Source organism: Scyliorhinus torazame, chromosome 21 (assembly GCF_047496885.1).
Source record: "Scyliorhinus torazame isolate Kashiwa2021f chromosome 21, sScyTor2.1, whole genome shotgun sequence".
Lineage (NCBI taxonomy): Eukaryota > Metazoa > Chordata > Chondrichthyes > Carcharhiniformes > Scyliorhinidae > Scyliorhinus > Scyliorhinus torazame.
Window position 1 is genome coordinate 60,206,510 of NC_092727.1, and position 27,534 is coordinate 60,234,043.

Genomic DNA, 27,534 nt, shown 5'->3' on the forward strand with positions numbered 1-27,534 from the left:
CTAGAAAACTAAAGTATGATTGCACAGAATCAAATCAGCTTTTTGAAATAAAGATGTAGCGTTTGGCAAAATGGGCACTTTTATGCAGATATAACTCATCAGATAGATAAAGGAGAACAATTGGATATGGTGTATTCGTAATTTCAGAAGGCATTCCATGCAAACGTTGTTTTACAAAATTAGAGTTCATGTGGCTTCTCGGCCTTTTGGCTAAAATCAAGTGTAGTATCTGCTCTGTCTTTTGGCTCAGATCTGGCATGTCTCTCCTGTGGGGACCATGAATTGGATTCAATTTGAATTTGAATTGGTTTTTGGAGCAGGCAAGGAGCTGGATTAGGGGTTAGGGGTTTGCCCCTGTCCACACTCTGAGCCCTGGCATTGTAACTCAGAAAAAGTAATAATAAAAACAAAAGAGTTCATGTGGTTGGGTATAATACATCAGTATAGAAAGAGAATTGGTTAAAGGACAGAAATCAGATTTTAAAATGTACATATAATTGAGTCATTTTCAGTTTGGCAGGCTGTTACAACAGGGTGCTGCAACAAGTAGTGCGAGAGCCTCAGCAATTTAAGACCACAGAACATAGAACAGTACAGCACAGAACAGGCCGTGCTGTGCCGAGCTTTGTCCAAAACCAAGATCAAACTATCTCACTCTCTGTCATTCTGGTGTGCACCATGTGCCTATCCAATAACCGCTTGAAAGTTCCTAAAGTGTTTATACCACTTGCATTACAATTGATATTGATGACTTTGATGACAGGACAGAGAAATGTATCCAAGTTTGTTGAGAACACAAAATTAGGTAAAATTGTAATTGGTTGCAAAGTAATCTTACATCCATCTATTCCCTGTAACTAACACAGTTACATTTTGTAACTATCACCAACAGCTCCTTAACTTCGGTTATCACTGTACATTCATTCCGCAGAGTCAGCAAGGCAATTGTACACAGGGCACTTGTCACTTCAAAGCAACATCAAAAACTCAAGCTGTTGGATCAGAAGATACTGCTCAAGCTAGAAATCTGAAACAAAGGGAACATTTTGAAAATACAAAGTTTTTCGGTCAATATCTGTAAAGGCAAATGACAGGTTAACATGCCGGCATGGCTCTCCGTCAGGGTGGAAAACTGAAAAATAAAAAAAGATGGAAAACTAAGAGTTTTCAGAGAAGGCAGGCAGGAAACCGGGGATAAAATAGACAATTTCAATGAGAAAACACTTTAAAACAAAGGAACACACATATCCGACGGTGGTGAGAATTCCTCGGGGAGGGCATTAACTGGAAAAAAGATAATGGGGAAAATGAGAAAAATTGACATGAAATCCCCAAAGGCAAAGCGCATCTGTTGTGAAAACTAAAAATCAGAACCCAATGGGGTCATGACTGGGAGCAGATGCCCACCTGTGCTCTGATAAATAGTCAACACACAAAACGCCAACCTGAAAACTCTCACTCCAATCACAAACAATTTCACCTCATATCGAGTGCTCCCGCATATAAAAACAATCAGCAAAATACGAATGTCTGAAGTTATTGCAGTCAACAATTGGGCTGTTTCTGAAGTTTGCAAATCTTCGCATGTTCTGCATTCCTATATAGATTTCATCCCTTCCTCCCAGTCTCCACCAGTCTCATCTGCTCTGATGATACTACTTGCATTCTCAGCTAAAGTTTCCGAACACTTGACTGCATCTAGCACATTTTCTGCTCTCGTCTATTCCTTCCTCCCCTTGCAACAAGGGTCCACTTCACACTGACCTTCCACCCCACCAACCTCTGCATGCTACAGATCATATTCCAAGATATTCAACATCTACAACATGATCCTACCACTAAATACACCTTTAACTGTTGAGTTTTCTTTGGGAACTGCTGCCTCCAGGATAGTCTTGTTCAAGGTTCCACCACCACCTCAATTTCCAGTTGCTCTTCCTCACCTGTCAGTGCAACTAAAGCAGATCCAAAGGCTGTTCATTAATCCCTTGCCACACTATTATCTAGGGTCCCCAAAACTGTTTCTCTGTTGTGAATGTGATGTGTACTACCTAAAACCTAGTATAATATATTCAATGCTCAGTATTGTCTTTTCTGCACTATTCTGTTTGCAGTATGATCCTAACTTTTCTCACACCCCACTTTAGTCCTCCATTCCGAGACATCTTTGACTCCCAGATTCTCCCAACCAGGCAAAACAAGAGACTCCAGGAAATTATTTCATCATTCACGTGAGCATTCTCCACCCTAGAGTCTGAGCATTAATGGCAAAAGTTCCAGATTTTAACTTCCGCTCCTAGATTCTTAACCTCAGTGGAAGCTAGGGATCTGTGTTGTGTTGTAACAAAAACAATCAATGTTGGGAATCCTCAGCAGGTCTGGTAGCATCTGTGGAAAGAGAGAGTTGAGCCGGGATTCTCTGGCGTTGTGATTCTCCGTTCTGCCGGCGCCCGGGGGTTTCCCGACAGCGTGGGGCTGCCCCACAATGGGAAACCCCACTGGCCGGCCGGCGTAACGGAGAATCCTGCCGGCCGGTCGAGGCAGATATGTGGCGCGGCAGGGCGGAGAATCCCGCCCTTAATATTTCAGGTCTGTAACTTTTCCTCAGAATATAGACCTGAAAATATTCTCTCTTTTTCTCTCTCCACAGATTCTGCCTGAACAGCTGAGAATTTCCAGCATTTTGTGCTTCGATTTCAGCTTTCCTGCAGTATTTTGCTTTTATATTTTGGATTTGTTTCTCCCAAAGACCCAGCAGAGACAGGAGGGCTAAATGGCCCTTTCTGCATTGTAAAGTTCTGGGGCACAAAACTTAGTGCTGCTCATCTATTAGCAAAAATAGAAACCATAATGCCAACAAATTTGGTAATTACAAGGTCCACGACACCCCATCCCTGCTCACACCCCAGCTCCAATCTGCACCTCCGCCTCGTGTTCCATTCCCCTCTCGTGCCTTTCAAAAGATCTCAATTAACTCCGATGCACTCACCTGAATGAAGTCTGGGAATTGTTTTTTACAGGAAGGGCAAGTGAAACAGCCGTTAGTAACATGAATTGCGACATGTTCTTTGAGCAGGTCAAGTCTATCGAAAGAATCGGTGCAGAAAATACAGGAGTATGTTTTCTGATCAGAGTGGAATTTCATGTGTGAGTCAAGTGCTGAACTGTTTATGAAGCCTTTGTTACAGATGTCACAGGTCAGTGGGTAGTTGCCCTCCCGCCCGTGGAAGTGCAGGTGCTGATCCAACTTCTCCTTCTCCCGGAATGCTTTTCCACAGTGATGGCATTTAAACGGTCGATATGTTTTGCGTATAAAGAGATGATGAAGTGCTGCATTCTGAAGAGAAAAGAAAGGAAATTTAAATATATAAATCACCTTTCACATGAACTTCTCTCACCTAATAGCACTAGCTGGTAATCTACAGGGTCCATTAACCAGCTATTGGATTAATTTATGTTTGAATTACTTCACATAAGATGATTGACAAGGACACTGATAAACGGTGACATCTTCATCTTTCGATCTTCCTGGGCAGCACGTGGCACAGTGGTTAGCACAGCTGCCTACGAAGCTGAGGACCTGGGTTCAAATCCCGGCTCTGGGTCACTGTCCGTGTGGAGTTTACACATTCTCCCAGTGTCTGCATGGGTTTCGCCCCCACAACCCAAAGATGTGCAGGTTAGGTGGATTGGCCACGCTAAATTGCCCCTTAAATTGAAAAAAAGTTATTGGGTACTCCAAATTTTATTTATTTTTAAAATCTTCAGATCTTCCTTTTGTTCTCAACATCACATTTGCAATAACACCGTCAATTGCACAGGCACCTCTGGACAGTCATCAGGTCCAGGATTAGGCCAAACATTTTTCAATTAAATTAAACGTGACTAAATTCATTCTATTCAGCATCTTCCTACAATGTCTCTCCACTGTTTGGTGCGACTGCTCTTACCCGGTTCCACTCTTAACCATCTAATCATTCCCAGAGAATCACTTGCAATGGATTCTCTTCCTGCTCCCACACTATTGTCTTTGGAATTCTCTAAGCATTAATCCTTATCCCTCCTATTTCCGATATACATATTGGCCCCAGGTAATATTATCCAAAGGCACAGCATTACATTCACTTGTGCACCAACGACATCCGGCTCTACCTCACCACCAGCTCTCTTGCCTCCTCTACTGTTGCGAAACTACCAAACTAGTTATCCGACATCCAGTGCTGTATAAGCCTTCTCCATGGATCACCTGGATGAACTACAGAGGCTTTTTGACCCTGGCACTGCTCAAGGGGTTGCCATTGGAAGTTCCTTGCTCCTGGTAGGGCCTCACACAGCAGCAAGGTCAGCGGGTGGTGCCAAAGTGCGGACCAATAAGTTCTCAATGGCAGAATAGGCAAAGGAAGACTTTGCTTCTCACTGGCTGTGAAGATGGAAGATAGCAGCAAGGTGGTTATGGTCATTGTGGTTCAACACGCCACCGAAAGCTATTACCACCTGTCAGAATTGTGTGGACAATGATGGCGCCCCAATGTCTTCCATTAAACTAAGTCGCGTGCAGGCTTCTACCAGAGTCCATTTGCAAAGCCCTGTGATGATGGAGCATTGGTGACAGAGTGAGGGCTGCAAACCTCGGAATCCCGAGTCACGAATCTGTACATAGGTGAAATAAATATGCAATGCAGGTCGCTGGTCACCTGTGTTGGGATAGAGGTGTCTTTGAGCTGCAGCATCTGTGACAGAGCAGTCTTCTTCTACCCTAAATGGGGGCATGGCTTGAAAAGCTGTATCAAAAAATAGGCTGGGAAACCATACCTAGTTATTTATAATAATAATCTTTATTAGTGTCATATGTATGCTTATATTAACACTGCAATGAAGTTACTGTGAAAAGCCCCTAGTCACCACACTTCAGTGCCTGTTCGGGTACACTGAGAGAGAATTCAGAGTGTCTAATTCACCTAACAAGCACATCTTTCGGGAGTTGGAGGAGGAAACCGGAGCACCCTGAAGAAACCCACGCAGACATGGGGAGAACGTGCAACTCCGCACAGACAGTGACCCAAGCTGGGGATCGAACCCGAGACCCTTGTGGTCAAAGAAAGAAACTTTAAATTTCTCAATTTGGAATGGATAATCTCAAGACTAACCGGCTGGAAAGAAGAACTGCATTTCTATCACGTGAGCTATTAAGACTCCTACAAAAGGAAGGTTGAGTCGGGAGACTGTGAGATTGCACATGGTCCCACATTTGTGCAGGAAGTAATGGGAGTGTGCTTGTAGCTACGTGAGGTGTATCTTTGTTGCATCAACTTTTCATTGTGAAATTTACCTCTGAAATACCTTTCGCCCGTTATTGTTTGAATTATAAAAGCGAAATGCGACAGTTGTAGGAATCTCAAACAAATGTTTCAATTATGTTGATTTTAGTTGGTTGTTTTTAAAACTGAAATCTTGTCCAGGGGTTTTCTTTCTGTTGACTTATAAAGTTATCGGTCTCTACAGGGATCGTAACATTACCCAATCATGCACCAGATCTTCAAGCTACTCTCCATCTCTTCAATTCCAGACACATGAAACTTGGACTGTTCTTGAAGGTCACCAAGACACTTATATCAACCCACATCTGGCCAGCCAAATATTCCACTTCGCATATTTGTTAAAGGAGAGACTCTAAAATATGTTGAGCATTTTCCATATCTTGGCAGTCAACTCTCTCAAAAGGACACCATTGACAGGGAGATACCAGATCAACCCCACCAGCTTAGCCTTCGACAAACTACAGCAGTGGGAAGGCACCAAACTAACATTAAAAGTCAGCTCCACAAGCATGCGGACACAACTGCAAAGTCAACTTCAATCTGCTGGACACAGTGTCTGGTTGGCCAAAAAATATCTCCCCACGAGGTCCCACTTTCTCAACTCTCAAACAGCTAATGTTCCGGGGAGAACAATGAAAGCACTTCAAAGACACACCGAATTTCTGTTTGAAGGATTGAATGCCTAGAAAAAACGTACTAACACAATTGTTCAAAATGACAATAACTTGTCCAACAAACTACATCAAGCTTTGAATCAAAATCTTAATGAGGCAAAGTACCAGCAAAGGAAAGAAAGAAATAGAAAGGAAGCAGATCCTGCAAACTGGACCAACCTGCTCCTGGGATGTCCCGTCCCACATTCCAAAAGATCTGCAGGTCGAGAATCGACCTGTTCAGTTACATGAAGATCCATAACAGAAACTCACAGTCCTGAGGAGGCGTATTCCTTGAATCAAGAGACAGCCGACGATGACTGGACGACAGAAATTTCCTCCAGTTCAACATTGTAGATTGAGGCCATCGTTTTCAGTACCTGTTCCAAACTCTAGTTATCAATTCCATACTTCTGCCTGGAATCAGTATGACATTAAGCCAGTCTTTTTGCAACCTTGCTGTCACATTTGACTCCAAGATGATCTTTCACACATTGTTGTGTCATCACGAAGACCGCTTTTTTCCACTTCCATAACATGCTCGACTTCACTCGCTTCAGTTCATCTGCTGCTGAAACCCTCATTCACGCCTTTGTTACCTTTACACTTGATTATTCCGATGACTGGTCTCCCAGGTTCCACGCTCCATTAACTTGAGATTATCCAAACTCTGTTGCCAGTACTTTAACTGGCAGTAAGTCCCTTCACTCATCTGGCAGTAAGTCCCTTTACTCATCAACTGTGTTCACTGATCTACATTTGCTCCCAATCAAGCAGCAACTCTATTTGAAAACTCCCATCTTTCTGTCTCATCCACATCATCAAATATCTGTGATCCCCTAATTCTGGCCTCTTGTGTACGCCTGTGTTAATCTCTGCACCACTATTGGTTGTGCATTCATTTGCCACGGCCTCAAGCTCCATTCACACAAAGAACAAAGAACAAGATAGCACAGGAACAGGCCCTTCGGCCCTCCAAGCCTGCACCAACCATGGTACCTGCCTAACTAAAACCATATGCACTTAGGGAGTCCGTATCCTTCCATTCTCACCGTATTCATATATTTGTCTAGATGCCCTTAAATGGCGCTATCGTACCTGCTCCCACCACCTCCCAAGGCAGCGTGTTCCATACATTTACCACCCTCTGTGTAAAAAATCTTGCCTCGCACATTTGTTCTAAACTTTAGTTTAGACGGGCAGCATGGTCAGCGCGGAGGGCCGAAGGGCCTGTTCCTGTGCTGTACTTTTCTTTGTTCTTTGTTCTTTTCCCTACGCACTTTAAATCTCTGTCCCCGAGTACTTGACTCTCCGACCCTAGAAAAGAGCATCTGGTTATCCACTCTGCCCATGCCACCCATAATCTTGTAGATCACGATCAGGTCGCCTCTCAACCTCCGTCGTTTCAGTGAGAACAGACAGAGTTTATTGGACTGGATTTTGTTTATTGTCACGTGTACCATGGTACAGTGAGAAGTATTTTTCAGCGAGCAGCTCAACAGATCATTAAGTACATGAAAAGGAAATAAAAGAAAATAATAATAGGGCAACACAAAGTACACAATATACACATAACACCGGCATCGGGTGAAGCATACGGGGGTATAGTGTTAATCAGGTCAGTCCATAAGAGGGTCGTTTAGGAACTGGTAACAGCGAGGAAGAAGCTGTTTTTGAGTCTGTTCGTGCATGTTCTCAGACTTTTGTATCTCCTGCCCGATGGAAGAAGTTGGAAGAGTGAGTAAGCCGGCTAGGAGGGGTCTTTGATTATGCTGCCTGCTTTCCCCAGGCAGCGGGAGGTGTAGATAAGAGTCAATGGATGGGAGGCAGGTTTGTGTGATGGACTGGGCTGTGTTCACGACTCTCTGAAGTTTCTTGCGGTCTTGGGCCGAGCAGTTGCTATACCAGGCTGTGATGCAGCCAGATAGGATGCTTTCTATGGTGCATCTGTAAATGTTGGTAAGAGTTAATGGGGACATTCCAAATTTCCTTAGTTTCCTGAGGAAGTATAGACGCTGTTGTGTTTTCTTGGTGGTAGCATCGACGTGGGTGGACCAGGACAGATTTTTGGAGATGTGTACTCTTAGGAATTGATGCCGACAGGGGTGTGTACAGTACTTTGCTTGCTGAAGTCAATGACCAGCTCTTTAGTTTTGCTGGCATTGTGGGAGAGATTGTTGTCGCTGCACCACTCCACTAGGTTCTCTATCCCCCTCCTGTATTCTGACTCGTCGCTATTCAAGATCCGGACCACTATGGTCATATCGTCAGTAAACTTATGGGTGGAGTTGGAACCAAATTATGCCACGCAGTCGTATGTGTACAGGGAGTACAGTAGGGGGCGAACTACGCAGCCTTGCGGGACCCCGGTATTGAAGACTACAATGGAGAAGGTGTTGTTGTTTATTCTTGCTGATTGTGGTCTGTGGGTCAGAAAGTCAAGGATCCAGTTGCAGGGTGAGGAGCCAAGTCCTAGGTTTATCTAACCTCTCCTCATAGCTAATGCCCTCCACACCAGGCAATGTCCTAGTAAACCGCTTCCGAACCCTCTCCAAAGCATCCACATCCCTCTGGTACTGTGGCGATTGTACTCAATATTCCAAATGAAGCCTAACTAAGGTCCTGTACAGCTGCAACATGACTTGCCAATGTTTACATTCAATGCACTGACTGATGAAGGCCAGCATGTCGTATGCCTTCTTGACCACCCTATCTACATGCGCTGCCACTTTCAGTGATCAGTGGACATGTACGGACAGATCTCTCAGCCTGTCAATAATCGCAAGAGTTCTACCATTTATTGTGTAATTCCTACATGCATCGGACCTTCCAAAGTGCATTACCTCACACTTGTCCGGATTAAACTCCATCTGCCACTTCTCCGCCCAAGATTCCAACGAGTTTATATCTTGCTGTATCCTCTGACAATCTTCTTCACTATCCGTAACTCCAACAATGTTTGTGTCGGCTGCGAACTTACTAATCAGACCAGCTACATTTTCCTCCAAATCATTTATATACACTACAAACAACAACGGTCCCAGAACTGATCCCTGTGGAATGCCGCGAGTCACAGCCTTCCATTCAGAAAAGCTCACTTCTACTACTACCCTCCTTCTTCTGTGCCCAAGCCAGTTCTGTATCCAACTTGCCAGCTCTCCTCTGATCCCAAGTCACTTTTCCTTTTGTACCAGTCTACCATGAGGTACCTTGTGAAAGGCTTTACTAAAGTCCATGTATACAAATTTACTGCCTTTCCCTCATCTATCATCTTTGTCACTTCCTCGAAAAACTTGATCAGATTAGTGAGACACGACCTCCCCTTCACAAAACCATGCTGTCCATCACCAATAAGTCCATTTGTTTCCTAATGTGAGTAAATCCTGTCTCTAAGAATCTTTTCCAATAATTTCCCTGCCACTGACATAAAGCTCAACAGCCTATAATTTCCTGGATTATCCATGCTGCCCTTCTTAAACAATAGAACAACATGGGCTATTCTCCACTCCTCTGGAACTTCACCTGTAGCCAATGAGGATACAACGATTACTGTCAAGGCCTCAGCAATTTCCTCCCTTGCCTCCCGCAGTATTCTGGGGTAGATCCCATCAGGCCCTGGGGACTTAACTACTTTATGCTTTTCAAGATGCCCAACACCTACTCTTTATTATGACTCAGAATTTCTGCACATTCTACCCTATACTCCTCATCCACCAAGTCCTTCTCCTTGGTGAATACTGAGGCAAGGTATTCATTTAGTATCTTGCACATTTCCTCTGGTTCCAGACATAGAATCCCTCCAATGTCCTTGGAGGGACCAAGCCTTTCTTTGGCTACCTTCTTGCTCTTTACATATGTATAAAACACCTTTGGACTTTCCTTAATCCTGTTTGCCAATGACATTTCATGACCGCTTTTAGAACTACTACCTTAAGTTCCTTCCTACTTACTTTATGTTCTTCAAGGGCTTCATCTGTCCGTAGACTTTTAGACCTTACGAATGCTTTTTTCTTTTTGACAAGTTTCATCTTATCTCTCGCTATCCAGGCCACCCTGATCTTTCGTCCTCACAGGTACATGCTGGTCCTGAATTTTAACCAACTGACATTTGAAAGCCTCCCACATGCCGGATGTTGATTTGCCCTCAAACAGCCTCACCCAGTCAACACTCTCCAGATCCTGCCTAATGTTGTAATTAGCCTTCCCGCAGTCTAACACCTTCACCTGAGGACCACTCTTATCCTTTTCCATAAGCAACTTAAAACTTACAGAATTATGCTCACTGTTCCCGAAATGGTCTCCTACTGAAACTTCGATCACCTGGCCGGGCTCATTTCCCAGCACCAGGTTTAATATGGCCCCTTCCAGAGTTGGGCTATTTACATATTGTTTCAAGAAACCTCCGTTACAAATTCTGCTCCATCCATGCCTCTAGCAGTAAGCGTGTCCCAGTCAACATAGGGAAAGTTAAAATCACCCACCACAACAACCCTATTGTTTATGCATCTTTCCAAGATCTGTCTGCATATCTGCTCCTCTATCTCCCCCTGGCTGTTTGGAGGTCTGTCGTAAACCCACAACATTGTGACAGCACCCTTCCTATTCCTGAGCTCGACCCATATTACCTCACTGCCTGAACCCTCCAAGGTGTCCTCCCTCAGTACAGCTGTGATATTCTCCTTAACCAATAATGCAACTCCCCCAATACATCTCCCTAATTTGTCTTGCATCCCTTTAAGATACTCCTTAAAATCTATCTTTTTGACAAAGCTTTGGTTTGCCTTACATGGCTTGGTGGAATATGTTGCTTTATAATGTTCCTCTGAAAAGCTTTATGCTAAAGGTGCTAAAAGTGGTGGTGGGAGGAGGGTTTACAAGTTTGTGTGTGGAACATTAGTGTCAAAGATTCTCACCAACACCATTCCACCTATAAGTAATTAAAAGGCAGTTTCCATAAGTGTCCCCTAAAGACTGGAAACTGTATCCTTATTCTTTGTTTCAATTAGTGTAGGTCAGGTCCAACAATTCATTCTGAATTAAGGGAGATCACTCACTGGAGAACGCATAGGAAGCCCAGCGTATTCTCCGATCAATTTATAAGGTAACAAACACGTTAACTACTGGATCAGTACACATTGGCTAAAAACTACTTACAGATTTATTCATAGATGAAATAATACAATGGATATATCAGAAGAATAGAATTCAACTGGAGGGGGGGGGGGGGGGGAATCACAACCAAGAGGAAAAATCAGACTTTAATTGCATACGAACAGAGCTGCTCGTTTTAAAATAAAAATGGTCTCAGAGCATCTCTCAGTAAGCTCTTGGGAAGTCAGACTCTGGTGGATTTTTATACATTTATTTCTTATTTTTCCTACCCTCCCTTTACATAGAGATCTGGTGAACAGAATGTTCTGAATATCTAGATTATAAGAATTTTCCTTTTCAGGTGATCAGATTCTTTCAAGATGGAGGTATCCATCAGCATACACTGGATGAGGCAACACAGCAACAATTTATCCTGTTGATAATTAACCCAAACTTAATTACAACTGATCTTTATTTAGTTCCAGTGCAATAGTTGGTGCACCGCAGTAATCACAGCTTTATTTGTGGAGTTTAACACATTAACACGGATAACTCTGTTGGCCTAGTGGATTCAAGATCGAGTTTGTAGGCCTTGGAGTTCAACAAAAACATGGGAGCTTTATTTAGATGATGTTAACACTACAGGCTGCAATGTTAGACTGCCTGTTTGCCTGTGCAAATGGCCACACAATCGTTCTCTTCATTAGGCAGCAGAGGAACACATTTTCTATTGATAATTAACCTAACCCTAATTATAACTGATCTTTATTTACTTCCAGCGGTTCATTCTCAACAGTTGGTGCACCGCAGTAATTACACCTTTTTTTGTGGAGTTCAACTATTAACACGGATAAATGGTGGTGCAGAGACAACAATCTCTCCCTCAATGCCAGCAAAGCTAAAGAGCTGGTCATTGACTTCAGAAAGCAAAGTACTGTACACATCCCTGTCAGCATCAACGGGGCCGAGGTGGAGATGGTTAGCAGTTTCAAATTCCTAGGATTCACATCTCCAAAAATCGGTCCTGGTCCACCCACGTCGACGCTACCACCAAGAAAGCACAACAGCGCCTATACTTCCTCAGGAAACTAAGGAAATTCGGCATGTCCACATTAACCCTTACCAACTTTTACAGATGCACCATAGAAAGCATCCTATCTGGCTGCATCACATCCTGGTATGGCAACTGCTTGGCCAAGACCGCGAGAAACTTCAGAGAGTCGTGAATGCAGCCCAGTCCATCACACAAACCTGCCTCCCATCCATTGACTCCATCTACACCTCCCGCTGCCTGGGGAAAGCGGGCAGCATAATCAAAGACACCTCCTACCCGGCTTACTCATTCTTCCAACTTCTTCCATCAGGCGGGAGATACAAAAGCCTGACAACACGCAAGAACAGACTCAAAAACTCCTAAACGTCCCTCTTATGGACTGACCTCATTAACACTACTCCCCTGTATGCTTCACCCGATGCCGGTGTTATGTAGTTACATTATGTACCTTGTGTTGCCCTATTATGTATTTTCTTTTATTTCCTTTTCTTCTCATGTACTTAATGATCTGTTGAGCTGCTCGCAGAAGAATACTTTTCACTGTACCTTGGTACACGTGACAATAAACAAAATCCAAATCTGTTGGCCTAGTGGATTCAAGATCGAGTCTGCAGGCCCTGGAGATTCAACCAAAACATGGAGCTTTATTTCGACCAGTGTTTTTCAAACTTTTGTACCCGGGACCCATTTTTACCAAATGGCTAACCTTCGGGACACGCCGGGTGAACTTCGCGATCTACACCGGCCGACCTTTGCGACCCATGCAGGCCGACTTTGCGACTCACGTCGGCCGACCTTTGCGACCCACGCCGGCCGACCTTTGCGACCAATATCGGCCCACATTTGCGACCCACCATGTTCAGTTACCTTTAATGTGACAGGTGAGTCTGCTTGGTCCCCACGATCTCACTTGCTTTGTCATTCAATGTTACATTTCTGATAATGACTTCAGCTGGTAATTCAAGATCTCACTTGAAAAAAATCAAGAGGTTTGTCCTTGAACTTGCGATGTTTAGTCTTCAAATGCCTTTGAAGTTTTGAGGGTTTGAAACTTCCATTTGCCAGATCTTCCCTGCATATTCCCTGCATGAAATTTGAATCCTGATTTGCAGTGGCACAATAATAAACCCACACCTCAAATAATTATCTTTATGCTGCTTTGTTCCTGTTTTCAGCTTCTTATTCATGGGTTGTTCTTCAGAGGCCCTGGAGTTCACACCAGCATTGCCGAGAGCTGCAAAGTGGAGGAATCTCGCTCACGCTCAGAACATGTGATGTCAGCGTACAGGGTGCACGACCTGATCTCTATTGCCACTTCTGGTGGGAGGACAGCACGCGAACGTCAGGAGCAGGCGGTCCACCCCGCCGGGCTCTGGGCCTGCGCACTGCTTCAGCCAGCATGCACGCGCGGGATGACCAGCAATCTCAAAAGTCCGTCACGGCCGGCATCTTTAAAAGCTGGTCGGGGCACTTTGGCGTTCCTCCTGCCATCGGTAACGCCGCGACCCTCCCGTAACTTGCCACGGCCCACCCGTGGGTTGCAACCCTGAGTTTGAAAATGATTGATTTAGACAATGTTTACACTACAGGCTGCAATGTTAGACTGCCCTTTTGCCCATGCAAATGGCCACACAATTGTTCTCTTAAACTGCCACTGTTCAGCTACAAGGCCGCTTGTGTTCACTAAAAACACTATGACTACACAATATTTTCCCCCACCTTTAAATCAAAGCTCCCTGACACTACAAATAAACAGTATAACATTAATAATCAATTAGTTGTAACATGAACAAGCAATCAGTCATCAACAACTCAATCGTTTAGGCATTGAACCTTGCTCTCTGGTTACCTTTAATGAATGTTCCATCATCTGTACAAAACGTTCTGCCAGCCCATTTGTGGCAAAGTGATGAGGAATGGACTGGATATGTTGAATTCAGTTCTCCTTCAAGTAGTTTATGAACTCTTTAGTTATGTACTGCAGTCCATTATCACTCACCAGTTCTTTGGGGTAACCAAATCTGAAGATTTTGCCCAATCTCTCGGTTTTCTCCGATGACGTTAACTTCGCAATGGCAACTTCAGGCCATTTCGAGTAGCATTGACTAAAATACACCCTTCAAACGGTCCAGTGTAAGAAATATGTGCCCCATTGCCAGGCCTCTTCTGGTCTTTCTCATGGGTGCAAAGGGGCTAATAGCGGCAACATCCGCACTTTTGCACAAGACAACACATTCCCGCCTTCTCCTCGATTTTGGCATCTCACCCCAGCCACCAAAATTAGCTCCTGGCCATCTCCTTCATCCTTACAATACCACAGTGGTCTTTGTGCAATTGGTCGAATACACATTTTCCTAATAATGGTGGAATGATGGCTCTCATTCCCCAGAGGAGACAATCTGCCTCCACAGCTAACTCAAGCCTCCGGGTGGAATATGGCTTTACTCAGGGTTTGCTCCTGGAGTCTTGCCTCAAAGCACCATGTCCACAATCTCTGACAGTACTGGATCACTTCTGAAATGAAAATGAAATGAAAATCGCTTATTGACACAAGTAGGCTTCAAATGAAGTTACTGTGAAAAGCCCCTAGTCGCCACATTCCGGCGCCTGTTGGTAATGTTTCTTCACCTGTCCTGTGGTTACAGGAGTGCTATCTACTTATTAAAAGTAGAAATTATGTCCACATGAACAGCTCATCAACAAACTATTTGGTAAAGGTAGTTAGAGAGTCCATCTGCATTACCATGAAGGTTTGATTGATGATACTTGATCGTGTGGGCAGCATGGTAGCATAGTGGTTAGCACAATGGCTTCACAGCACCAGGCTCCCAGGTTCGATTCCCGGCTTGGGTCACTGTCTGTGCGGAGTCTGCACGTTCTCCCAGTGTCTGCGTGGGTTTCCTCCGGGTGCTCCGGTTTCCTCCCACAGTCTAAAGGTGTGCAGAGGTAGGTGGATTGGCTATGCTAAATTGCCCTTAAGTGTCCAAAAAAGGTACGGTAAGGTGGGATAGGGTGCAAGTGTGGGGATAGAGTGGAGGTGCGGGCTTAGGTAGGGTACTCTTTCCAAGGGCCGGTGCAGACTCGATGGGCCAAATGGCCTCCTTCTGCACTGTAAATTCTATGATTCTGTGTATGCTGACCCATGTGATTCCACCCATCTCTGCATTCTGCTCCCTGCCTGTGGTGGAATCCGAGTATGAGGTCCAAAAATCATTGGAAGTGAATTTCCTCCCTTACAGGAATTGGTAGAACCGTTTTATTCCAAAAATAATTCCTAGGGTTTCTTTCTCTATCTGAGCATAATTGTTTTTGGCTGTAAACTGTATGTTAGCACTGCTGCTTCACAATGCCAGGGACCCGGGTTTAATTGCGGCCTTGGGTGAACGTCTGTGTGGACTTTGTACATTCTCCAAATATCTGCGTGGGTGGTCCGATTTCCTCCCACAGCACAAAGTTGTTCAAGTTAGGTGGATTGGCCATGCTAAATTGCCCCTTCGTGTCCAAAGATGTGCAGGTTTGATGAGGTCTGAGGGATCGGGTGGGGCAGTGGGGCTGGGTGAAGATGTTCTTTCAGAGGGTTGGTGCAGGCTCGATGGGCCAAATGGCCTCTTTCTGCACTGTAGGAATTCTATGGTTCTATGATTCTGTGGTTCTAGTAAGCCTAAGAAAGTTGAAAGTTAGTTAACATTTTGAGGTGCAGTTGCCTCAGTAATGACTTTGACTTTCGACGGCAATTTATGCATCCCTTGGAATCGATAGAGCGGTTGAATAAACTCAGTTTGTTCTCACTGGAACGAAGGAGGTTGAGGGGCGACCTGATAGAGGTCTACAAAATTATGAGGGGCATAGACAGAGTGGATAGTCAGAGGCTTTTCCCCGGGGTAGAGGGGTCAATTACTAGGGGGCATAGGTTTAAGGTGCGAGGGGCAAGGTTTAGAGTAGATGTACGAGGCAAGTTTTTTACGCAGAGGGTAGTGGGTGCCTGGAACTCGCTACCGGAGGAGGTGGTGGAAGCAGCGATGATAGTGACATTTAAGGGGCATCTTGACAAATGCATGAATAGGATGGGAATAGAGGGATACGGACCCAGGAAGTGTAGAAGATTGTAGTTTAGTCGGGCAGCATGGTCGGCACAGGCTTGGAGGGCCGAAGGGCCTGTTCCTGTGCTGTACATTTCTTTGTTCTTTGTTGATATCATGAATCAGATATTCAAGCAAAGATTGAAAAATTCACGCGTGTCTTTTCAGGCTTTTAATCTATAATCTTCTTATCTGTAGAATGTGGCATCTAGGTTGCGGAGATGTTCTTCCTCATTCTCCCCAGTAACCAAGATGTCATCCAGATAACACTGGACTCCGTCTAATCCATTCAAAATTTGGTCCATAGCTCGCTGGAACAACACTGGCGCTGAAGTGATGCCAGATGGTAATTTCTGTATCAAAATAACTTTTTGTGTATCACAATCGTCAAGAACTGTTGTGAATCGTGATCCACATTTATTTGAAGATATGCTTGACTGAGGTCAATTTTACTGAAGTGTTGGCCGCCAGCCAACTCAGAGAATAGGTCATCAATCAGGGGTAGAGAGTACTGCTCTGCACACAGTACAGGACTAACAAGTGGCTTTAAATTACCACAAATGCATGCAGATCCATCTTTTTTCATCATGGTTACGATCGGGATAGCCCAATCACTCACGTTAGTGGATTTAAGGACTCCCATTTTGACCAACCGTTTTAATTCTGTCTCTATTTTATGTCTGATTGCTTACGGCACTGACCTAGCCTTTAAGCATCTTGCCTGATTCTTCAGTTTCACTGAGATATCCTTCATGCTTCCAAGCTCACCGTTTAAGATAATGGCATGTTTGTTCAAGATTTTGGATAGGCCTGATTTGGAATCTGTCATGAGATTTACCTCGGCCCAATTTGATCGATCTTTTCAAGCCAAGTTCTTCCCATTAGTGCCGGCTAATTTCCTTGACTATGTGCACGGACAAAGCTGCCTTTTGTCTAATTAATTGCAGTACTACATCAATGCGGTCCCTCAACGGAACCACTTCTCTGGTGTTGGTTTTTAACCCCATCTTCAAGGGTTGCAGAGCAAGAGATCAGAACTTTTATTGGTTAACAGTCTCTGGCATCATCGAGATGGCTGCCCCAGTGTCCATTTCCATCCTGACTGGTTGACTGTCCAGTAATGGAGTAACCCAATATCAGGTTGTTGCACCAGCAAAACCTAGTACATTTAGTGACAGTTTGTCTTCGGACTGTGAATCGAGTTCCTTCTCATGTCCTTTTTGAATCATGTGGACACTTTTCCCTTGATTCAGCTTGCCATTTGTTTTATTTGGTTCTTGCTTATTTTCCAACAAGTGCGTGCAATGTGGTCCTTTCTGCCACAATTCCTGCACATGATATCTTTGCACCAATAATCTGCTACTGAGGGCAGCACGGTGGCACAGTGGTTAACACTGTTGCCTCATGGCGCCTAGGGCCCGGGTTTGATACCAGCTCCGGGTCACTGTCATGTGGAGTTTGCAAATTCTCCCCGTGTCTGTGTGGGTCTCACCCCCACAACCCAAGATGTGCAGGTAGGTGGATTGGCCTCGCTAAATTGGAGTAAAATTGGGTACTCTAAATTTATTTATTTTTTAAATCTGCTGCTGAGCGCCTAGGTTTTGCACACCTACGGAAAGTGTGAATCTGTATTTACATTCAGGTTTTAGCCAACATCTTGTGAATTCTTATGTTTGAACTCAACTGTTGAGCTTCTTTGGCTGCTAATCCCACGAATACAGCAACCTCCAAAGCTCTCTTTAAGAACAGGTTGCTTTTGGTTAGGAACAGCTTTTGAATAGCTTTGCTCCTTAAATCACAGATTAACCTGTCTTTGAAGGTATTTTTTAACACATCCCCGAATTCGCAGTGTTCAGCCAATCTTTCCAGGATACCTCCAAACTGTGTAATCGATTCACCTTATTCTCGGGTGCGATTATGAAACTTTCTGCGATGAATAGCGGCACTGCAAACTTTTCACTATTTCTTCAAATGTTTTTGTGGCTGGCTTTTGCCACCAGGTTTAATGTTTTCCCACCCATTATGAACAAAGAGCAAAGAATAATACAGCCCTCCAAACCTGCACAGGCCATGATACCAACCTTTGCCAACACCCGCAGCACTTCCTTGTGCCGGATCCCTCTATACCCATCCGATCCATATATTTGTCAAGATGCCTTTTGAATGTCATTAATGTATCTGCTTCCACAACCTCCCCTGACAACGCATTCCAGGCATTCACCACCCTCTGCGTAAAAAAGATGCATCACACATCTCCGTCGTCATCCATGTCCCTGCTGATTTCACCTGTGGGAAGTGCACCCATCTCCAGCTCCTCAGAAACCATGATAGGGAACTGGAGCTGGAGCTGGATGAACTTTGGATCATTCGGGAGGCAGAGGTGGTCATAGATAGTAGCTTCAGGGATGTAGTTACTCCGAAGAATCAAGATAGATGGGTGACGGTGAGAGGGGCTGGGAGGAAGCAGTCAGTGCAGGGATCTTCTGTGGTCGTTCCCCTCAGTAACAACTATACCGTTTTGGATACTGTTGAGGGGGACGACCTACCAGGGTAAGCCACGGTGAACAGATCTCTAGCACTGAGTCCGACCCTGTGACTCAGAAGGGAAGCAGGGAGAGGAGAGCAATAGTTATTGGGGACTCGATAGTTAGAGGGACAGATAGATGGTTCTGTGGCAGCGAAAGAGACTCACGGATGGTATGTTGCCTCCCGGGTGCCAGGGTCCGTGACATCTCGGACCGTGTTTTCAGAATCCTTAAAGGGGAGGGGGAGCAGTCACAAGTCGTGGTACACATCGGTACCAATGACATAGGTAAGAGAAGGGACAGGGATTTAAAACAGGAATTTAGGGAGCAAGGGTGGAAGTTGAGAGCCAGGACAATCCATGTTGTCATCTCTGGTTTGTTGCCGGTGCCACGTGCTACTGAAGTGAGGAACAGGGAGAGAGTGCAGATAAACACGTGGCTGCAGGGATGGTGTAGGAGGGAGGGTTTCAGGTCCGTGGATAATTGGAGCACATTCTGGGGAAGATAGGACCTGTACAGACAGGACGGTTTGCACCTGAACCAGAGGGGCACCAATGTCCTGGGAGGGAAATTTGCTACGGCTCTTCAGGGGGTTTAAACAAATTTGTCAGGGGGCTGGGAAAACGAGCTGTGTTCCAGAAGCCAGTGTTGAGAGTAGTGAGGTACTGAGGAGGGTATCAAGGTCGCAGGAGTGTACTGGCAGACAGAAAGGTGGGTTGAAGTGCTTCACTTCAATTCAAGAAGCATCTGGAATAAGGTAGGTGAACTTGGAACGTGGATTGGTGCTTGGGACTACGATGTTGTGGCCATTACCGAGACATGGTTAGAACAGGGACAGGAATGGTTGTTGGAAGTTCTGGGGTACAGATGTTTCAGTAAGAGTAGGGAAGGTGGTAAAAGAGGTGGAGGAGTAGCATTGTTAATCAAGGATAGTTTAACGGCTGCAGAAAGGTAGTTTGAAGGGGATCTGCCTACTGAGGTAATATGGGCCGAAGTTAGAAATAGGAAAGGAGCGGTTACGTTGTTAGGAGTTTTCTATAGGCCCCCAAATAGTAAGAGAGATGTGGAGGAAGAAATTGCAAAACAGATTATGGATAGGTGTGGAGGTCTCAGGGTAGTTGTCATGGGTGACTTTAACTTTCCAGATATTGATTGGAACCTCTATAGGTCGAACAGTTCGGATGGGGCACTTTTTGTCCAGTGTGTGCAGGTGGGTTTCCTGACACAATCTGTGGATAGGCCGACAAGATGTGGGGCCACATTGGATTTGGTACTGGGTAATGAACCGGGCCAAGTGTTAGATTTGTTTGTGGGAGAGCATTTTGGAGATAGTTACCACAATTCGGTGTCTTTCACTATTGCAATTGAGAGGGATAGGGCCATACGGCAGGGCAAGGTTTATAATTGGGGGAGGGGTAATTATGATCGATTAGGCAAGAATTAGGGAGCATAGGATGGGAACAGACACTGTCAGGGAAAGGCACAAATGAATAGTGGAGCTTGTTCAAGGAACAAATACTGCGTGTCCTTGATAGGCATGTCCCTGTCAGGCAGGGAGGAAATGGCCGTGTGAGGGAACCATGGTTCACAAAAGTGGTTGAATGTCTTGTCAAGAGGAAAAAGGAAGAGTATGTAAGGATGAGAAAACAAGGTTCAGTTGGGTCACTTGAGGGTTACAAGGTAGCAAGGAATGGGCTTAAAAAAAGGGCTTAGGAGAGCTACGAGGGGACATGAGAAGTCCTTGGCAGGTCGGATCAAGGAAAACCCCAAGGCTTTTTACTCTTATGTGAGAAATAAAAGAATGACCAGGGTGAGGGTAGGGCCGGTCAAGGACAGTAGTGGGAACTTGTCCATAGAGTCAGAAGAAATAGGAGAGGAGTTGAATGAATACTTTTCTTCAGTGTTCACAAAGGAGAGGGGCCATGTTTTTGAGGATGAGAGTGTGATTCAGGCGGGTAGGCTGGAGGAAGTAGATGTTCTGAGGAAGGATGTATTAGCAATTTTGAAAAACCGGAGGGTCGACAAGTCCCCTGGATCTGATGGGATATACCCAAGGATTCTTTGGGCGCCAAGGGATGAGATTGCAGAGCCTTTGGCTTTGATCTTTGGGTCCTCACTGTCCACGGGGATAGTGCCAGAGGACTGGAGAGTGGCAAATGTTATTCCTCTGTTCAAGAAAGGGAATAGGAATGACGCTGGTAATTATAGGCCAGTTAGTCTTACTTCGGTGGTCGGGAAGATAATGGAAAAGGTCCTGAAGGATAGGATTTATGACCATTTGGAAAGATGCAGCTTAATCCGGGATAGTCAACACGGATTTGTGAAGGGTAGGTCTTGCCTCACAAATTTGATTGAATTCTTTGAGGAGGTAACTAAGTGTGTAGATGAAGGTAGAGCAGTTGATGTCGTATACATGGATTTTAGTAAGGCGTTTGATAAGGTTCTCCATGGTCGGCTCATGAAGAAAGTAAGGAGGTGTGGGATAGAGGGAAATTTGGCCAATTGGATAAGTAACTGGCTATCACATAGGAGACAGAGGGTGGTGGTGAATGGAAAATTTTCAGACTGGAGACCAGTTACCAGCGGTGTACCACAGGGATCAGTGCTGGGTCCTCTGCTATTTGTGACTTTTTAATCAATGAATTGGAGGAGGGGGCTGAAGGGTGGGTCAGTAAATTTGCTGATGACACCAAGATTGGTGGAGTAGTGGATGAGGTGGAGGGCTGTTGTAGGCTGCAAAGAGACATTGATAGGATGCAGAGCTGGGCCGAAAAATGGCAGATGGAGTTTAACCCTGATAAGTGCGAGGTGATTCACTTTGTAGAAAAAACGTGAATGCGGATTACAGGGTCAACGGCAGGGTTCTGAGGAATGTGGAGGAACAGAGAGATCTTGAGGTTCATGTCCACAGATCTCTGAAGGTTACCACTCAAGTGGATAGAGCCGTGAAGAAGGCTTATAGTGTATTAGCGTTTATTAACAGGGGGCTTGAGTTTAAGAGCCGCGGGGTTATGCTACAACTGTACATGAACCTGGTGAGACCACATTTGGAGTAGTGTGTGCAGTTCTGGTCACCTGATTATAGGAAGGATGTGGAAGCACTGGAAAGGATGCAAAAGAGATGTACCAGGATGCTGCCTGGTTTGCAGGATAGATCTTATGAGGAAAGGTTGAGGGAGCTAGGGTTTTTCTCTTTGGAGCGGAGGAGGATGAGAGACGACTTAATAGAGGTTTATAGATAATGAGGGGGATAGATCAGAGACTATTTCCTCGGGTGGATGTAGCTGTTACAAGGGGGCATAACTATAAGATTCAGGATGGGAGATATAGGAGGGATGTCAGAGGTAGGTTCTTTACTCAGAGAGTGGTTAGGGTGTGGAATGGACTGCCTGCTGTGATAGTGGAGTCGGACACTTTAGGAACTTTCAAGCGGTTATTGGATAGGCACATGGAGCACACCAGAATGACAGGGAGTGGGATAGCTTGATCTTGGTTTCGGACAATGCTCGGCACAACATTGAGAGCCGAAGGGCCTGTTCTGTGCTGTACTGTTCTATGTTTTATCTCCTCTAAACTTTCCCCCACGCACTTTAAACTTATGCCCCCTGGTGACTGACCCCTTCATCCTGGGAAAGAGTACCTGCCCATCTACTCTATCCATGCCCCTCATAATCTTGCAGACCTCTATCTGGTCACCCCTCAATCTCCGTCTTTCTAATGAAAACTGTCCAAGTCTATTCAGCCTCTCCACATAGCTAACATCCTCCAGACCAGGCAACATCCTGGTAAACCTCCTCTGCACCCTCTCCAAAGCCTCCACATCCTTCTGGCGACCAGAATTGTGCGCAATATTCCAAGGTTCTATACAACTGTAGCATGACTTGCCAGTTTTTATACTCAATGTCCCATCCAATGAAAGCAAGCATTCCAAATGCTTTCTTGACTACCTTGTCCACTTGTGTTGCCACCTTCAAAGATCTGTGGACCTGTATGCCCAGATCTCTCTGACTTTCTATGTTCCTAAGAGTTTTGTCATTTGTGGTATATTTCCCCTCTATGTTCGACCTACCAAAATGCATTACCTCATATTTGTCTGGATTGACCTCCATTTGCCATTTCTCTGCCCAAGTCTCCAACCTATTTTTCCCAGGGTAGGGGTCAATTACTTGGGGGCATAGGTTTAAGGTGCGAGGGGCAAGGTTTAGAGTCGATGTACGAGGCAAGTTTTTTTTACACAGAGGGGAGTGAGTGCCTGGAACTCGCTGCTGGAGGTGGTGGTGGAAGCAGGGACGACAGTGACATTTAAGGGGCATCTTGACAAATACATGAATAGGATGGGAATAGAGGGATACGGACCCAGGAAGTGTAGAAGATTTTAGTTTAGACAGGCAGCATGGTCGGCACAGGCTTGGAGGGCCGAAGGGCCTGTTCCTGTGCTGTACGTTTCTTTGTTCTTTGTTCTATCTATGCCCTGTTGTATCTTCTGACAACCCTCAACACTATCTGCCACTCCATCAACCTTGGTGTCACCCGTGAACTTACTAATCAGACCGGCTACATTTTCCTTCAAATAGTTTACGTACATGACAAACAACAACGGCCCAAGCACAGATCCCTCTGGAACACCACTAGAGACAACCTTCCATTCAGGAAAAACATCCTTCTACTGCTACCTTCTGTGATCGAGCCAGTTATGTATCCATCTTACCACCTCACCTCTGATCCCGTGCGACTTCACCTTTTGTACAAGTCTGCCATGAGACACGTTGTCAAAGTTAGTGAGGCACGACCTCCCCTTCACAAAACCATGCTATTGCTTACGAGTCCATTTGTTTCCAAATTGGTATAAATCCTGTCACTGAGAATTCTCTCCAATAATGTACCTACTACCAATGTGAGGCTCACCGGCCTATAGTTTCCAGGATTATCCCTGCTACCTTACTTTATCCCTGCCACCCGTGCCACAGCCAGAGCCCCCATCATGTGCCGAGCAGTGATGAGGAGGGGAGCCGCATTCCTGTGGCCCAAGACACCCCGGAGCCCGAGTCCGAGGATGACAATGATCTCCCATCACAGCCGTCTCCAACACACTCCACTATCCCAGAGACAATCACCTCGGTTGGCCATTTTAGTAAAGAGGCTCCTGGGACACTATCTGGGGCGTACCACACAGATGATCGGGTACATCACGTGGAGGTAGGAACACCCGAGGGGGTGGATGGTCAGAGAGCGGGCCGACCCCAGGAACGAGCTGCCGTCCAGACGGCTTTCGGGCTTCTGGAATTGCAGTTGCAGAACCAGGGACCGCATGAGGGGTTGTTGGCGAGCATTCAGCAGGTGGAGGAGCAGGAGGTGATGCCGACCATGCATGCTACTCAGGCATGCATGCACGGGTGGCGCCCGTGGTGGAGGCATTGGGAACAAGAGTTTTGGCTATGAATCATGTCCACGGCCTCAGGCATTCTGTGCAGGTGCTGGCCGAGGCCCAGGGCAGGGTTGCCGCCTCACGGGCAGCCATGTGCAGGAGTCACCTCGAAAATACAGTGGCGCTTCTGAGCGTGGCCCAGTCACAGCGGGCCATAGTTGAGAACGTCGGCGGCATTACCCAGGCGCTGACCAACATGGCGCAGAAACAGAGGAAGGTGGCCTAGACTCAGAGGGAGGAGGTGCTGTCACTGGCCGATGTGACACAGGCTCAGAAGATGGTGGGACAGTCAATGGATAATGTGGCACAGTCCCAGACGGCGATGATCCACTTCCTGTGCTTCATGCCGGCCAGCCCGCAATCCCTGGTTGAGACCAGAGCGGGCTTCCAGGACTGGCAGCGCTAGGTGGCAGAGGAGCCTCAGGGGACAGCTCCGCTCGCACCCCCATCCCATGGAGTAGTCTGGGGCCATCGGGCACCCCGAGGGAGGAGGCGATGATGGGGCCTTGCTGGTAACTCCCGCAGGGGAGGTGTCAGAACACCGCAGCACCTCGGACGGCTCTCCTCCCCTCTACCCCTGTCCCATCTGGTGGGCAACGGGCAGAACAGGGCGGCACCAAGGCACCGGAGACATCCGAGCAGCCAGGCCCGGTCGTCCCAGAAGATGGCTGCCAACAGGGACGTAGGTCACAGGGCAGGCATCACAGCAGGCTCCCTCCATTCCTGATATACTGTCTGGGGCCATAAGGTCAGAAAGTTAGACACCTGTTAAGTTGGCACTTGTGCAGGGCACAGTTTAGTTATAGGGGCATATATCTGTAAATATTTGTGCACATTAAACACCCGTTCACACTGTTGCAACCTGCCTCTGTGCTCTGTCAATTGGGTGTGAGGGGTGGGCTGGTCTGGACTGGCCAGAGAGGGGGGCAGGGGGGGCAATGGGCAGATGTTGTGTGTGGGCTGGGCTCCCTACCCCGACTGTCACCAGCACCCCATGGATCCGATGGGACCGTGTGATGGAATGACCAGCTCGCATGCAGGGATCATCCAGGTGGACAGAATCACAGAATACTATAGGTTTTATAGGTTTAAGGTGTGAGGGGCAAGGTTTAGAGGAGATGTACGAGGCAAGTTTTTTTACGCAGAGGGTAGTGGGTGCCTGGAACTCGCTGCCGGAGGGGGGTGGTGGAAGCAGGGACGATAGCAACATTTAAGGAATGTCTTGACAAATACATGAATAGGATGTGAATAGAGGGATACGGACCCCAGAAGTGTAGAAGATTTTAGTTTAGACGGACAGCTTTGAAGAGGCTCTTCAGTCCATCGAGTCTGCACCAATGCATGAAAGGCCCTGACGTGCCCACCTAATCCCACTGGCCAGCACTTGGGCCATAGCCTTGAATGTTATGACGTGCCAAGTACTCATCCAGATACTTTTTCAACGATGTGAGGCATCCCGCCTCTAACACCCACCCAGGCAGTGCATTCCAGACCGGCATCGCCTCTGGGTAAAAAGGTTTTTCCTCAAATCCCCCCAAAACCTCCCACCCCTCACTTTGAACTTCTGTCCCTCGTAATTGACTCTTCAACTAAGGGGAACAGCTGCTCCCTATCCACCCTGTCCATGCCCCACATAATCTTGGATACCTCAATCAGGACACCCTTCAATCTTCACTGCTCCAGAGAAAACAATCCAAGCCTACCCAACCTCTCTTTATAACTTAAATGTTCGCGGATGACACCAAGGTTGGTGGAGTGGCAGATAGTGTTGAGGATTGTTAGAGGATACAGCAGGACATAAATAGATTGGAGACTTGGGCAGAAAAATGGCAAATGGAGTTTAATCCGGACAAATGCGAGGTAATGTATTTTGTTAGCTCTAACATCGAGGGGAAATCTACAGTAAATGGCAAAACTCTGAGGAATATAGAAAGTCAGAGAGATCTGGGCGTGCAGGTCCACAGATCTTTGAAAGTGGCAACATAAGTGGACAAGGTAGTCAAGAAAGCATACGGAATGCTTGTCTTCATTGGACGGGCCATCAAGTATAAAAACTGGCAAGCCATGCAACAGTTGTATAGAACCTTGGTAAGGCCGCATTTGGAATATTGCGCACAATTCTGGTCACCACACTACTAGAAGGATGTGGAGCCTTTGGGGAGGGAGCAGAGGAGGTGTACCAGGATGTTGCCTGGTCTGGAGGGTGTTAGCTATGTGGAGAGGCTGAATAGACTCAGTCTGTTTTCATTAGAAAGACGGAGGTTGACCGTTTAGAGGAGATGCGCGAGGCAGATTTTCTATACACAGAGGACGGTGAGTGCCTGGAACGCGTTGCCGTGGAAGGAGATACATAACGGCATTCAAAAGGCATCTCGACAACCACACATGGATAGGATGGGTATAGAGGGATACAGCACAAGGAGGTGCTGAGGGTTTTGGCAAAGGTTGATATCATGACTGGTCCAGGCTTGGAGGGTCGAAGGGCCTGTTCCTGTGCTGTATTGTTCTTTGTTCCATCCCAGGCAACATTCTGGTGAATCTTCGCTGCACCCCCTCCAGTGCAATTACATCCTTCCTATAATGTGGTGACCAGAATTGCACACAGTACTTCAGCTGTGGCCTCACCAAAGTTCTATACAGCTCCATCCTGACCTCCCTGCTTTTGTAATATATGCCCAGATTGATAAAAGCGAGTGTGCCATGGTGCCTTTTTCACCACCCTATTAACCTTCCCTCTGCCTTCTGAGATCTATGCACAAACACACCAAGGTCCCTTTGTTCTTCATCACTTGCCAGTGTCAGACCTTTCATAGTATTCTTCCTTGTCAAATTACTCCTTCCAAAATGTATCACCTCACACTTTTCAGGTTAAATTCCATCTGCCACTTTTCTGCCTATTTGACCATCTCATCTATATCTTCCTGTAACCCATGACACTCAACCTGACTGTTAACCACCTGCCCAACCTTTGCATAATTCGCAAACTTACTGGTCCTATCCTCCACACAGTCATCTATGTCATTTATATAAATGACAAACATGGTGGCCCAGCACAGATCCCTGTGGTACTCCACTGGTCATTGGCTTCCAGACACTAAAGCAGCCGTCAATCATCACCCTCTGTCTCCTACCACTAAGCCAATTATGAACCAACTTTATCAAATCACCCTGCATCCCATGTGCATTTGCCTTATTAATAAGTCTCCCATATGGGACCTTGTCAAAGGCTTTGCTGAAATCCATGTAAACTACATCAACTGCACTACCCTCATCTATACACTTGGTTACATGCTCAAAAAAATTCTATCAAATTCATTGCCCTCTGACAAAGCTATGTTGACGTTCCCTGGTCAAACCTTGCCTCTCCAAGTGGAGATAGATTCACTCCT

General features: G+C 45.9%; 1 protein-coding gene and 1 pseudogene across 7 annotated transcripts in view; one reads left to right on the top strand and one right to left on the bottom strand.

Moving 5' to 3' along the window:
- prdm10 (PR domain containing 10) overlaps positions 1 to 27,534 on the bottom strand; it is a 371,372-nt gene that overhangs the window by 105,932 nt on the left and 237,906 nt on the right. For all 7 annotated transcript variants that reach the window (XM_072486852.1, XM_072486855.1, XM_072486851.1 and 4 more), the window contains one exon: positions 2,990 to 3,337. In XM_072486852.1, the coding sequence (XP_072342953.1) occupies positions 2,990 to 3,337 (348 nt within the window). The remainder of the gene's footprint in view (positions 1 to 2,989; positions 3,338 to 27,534) is intronic.
- On the top strand, positions 191 to 397 carry LOC140398757 (U2 spliceosomal RNA; annotated as a pseudogene).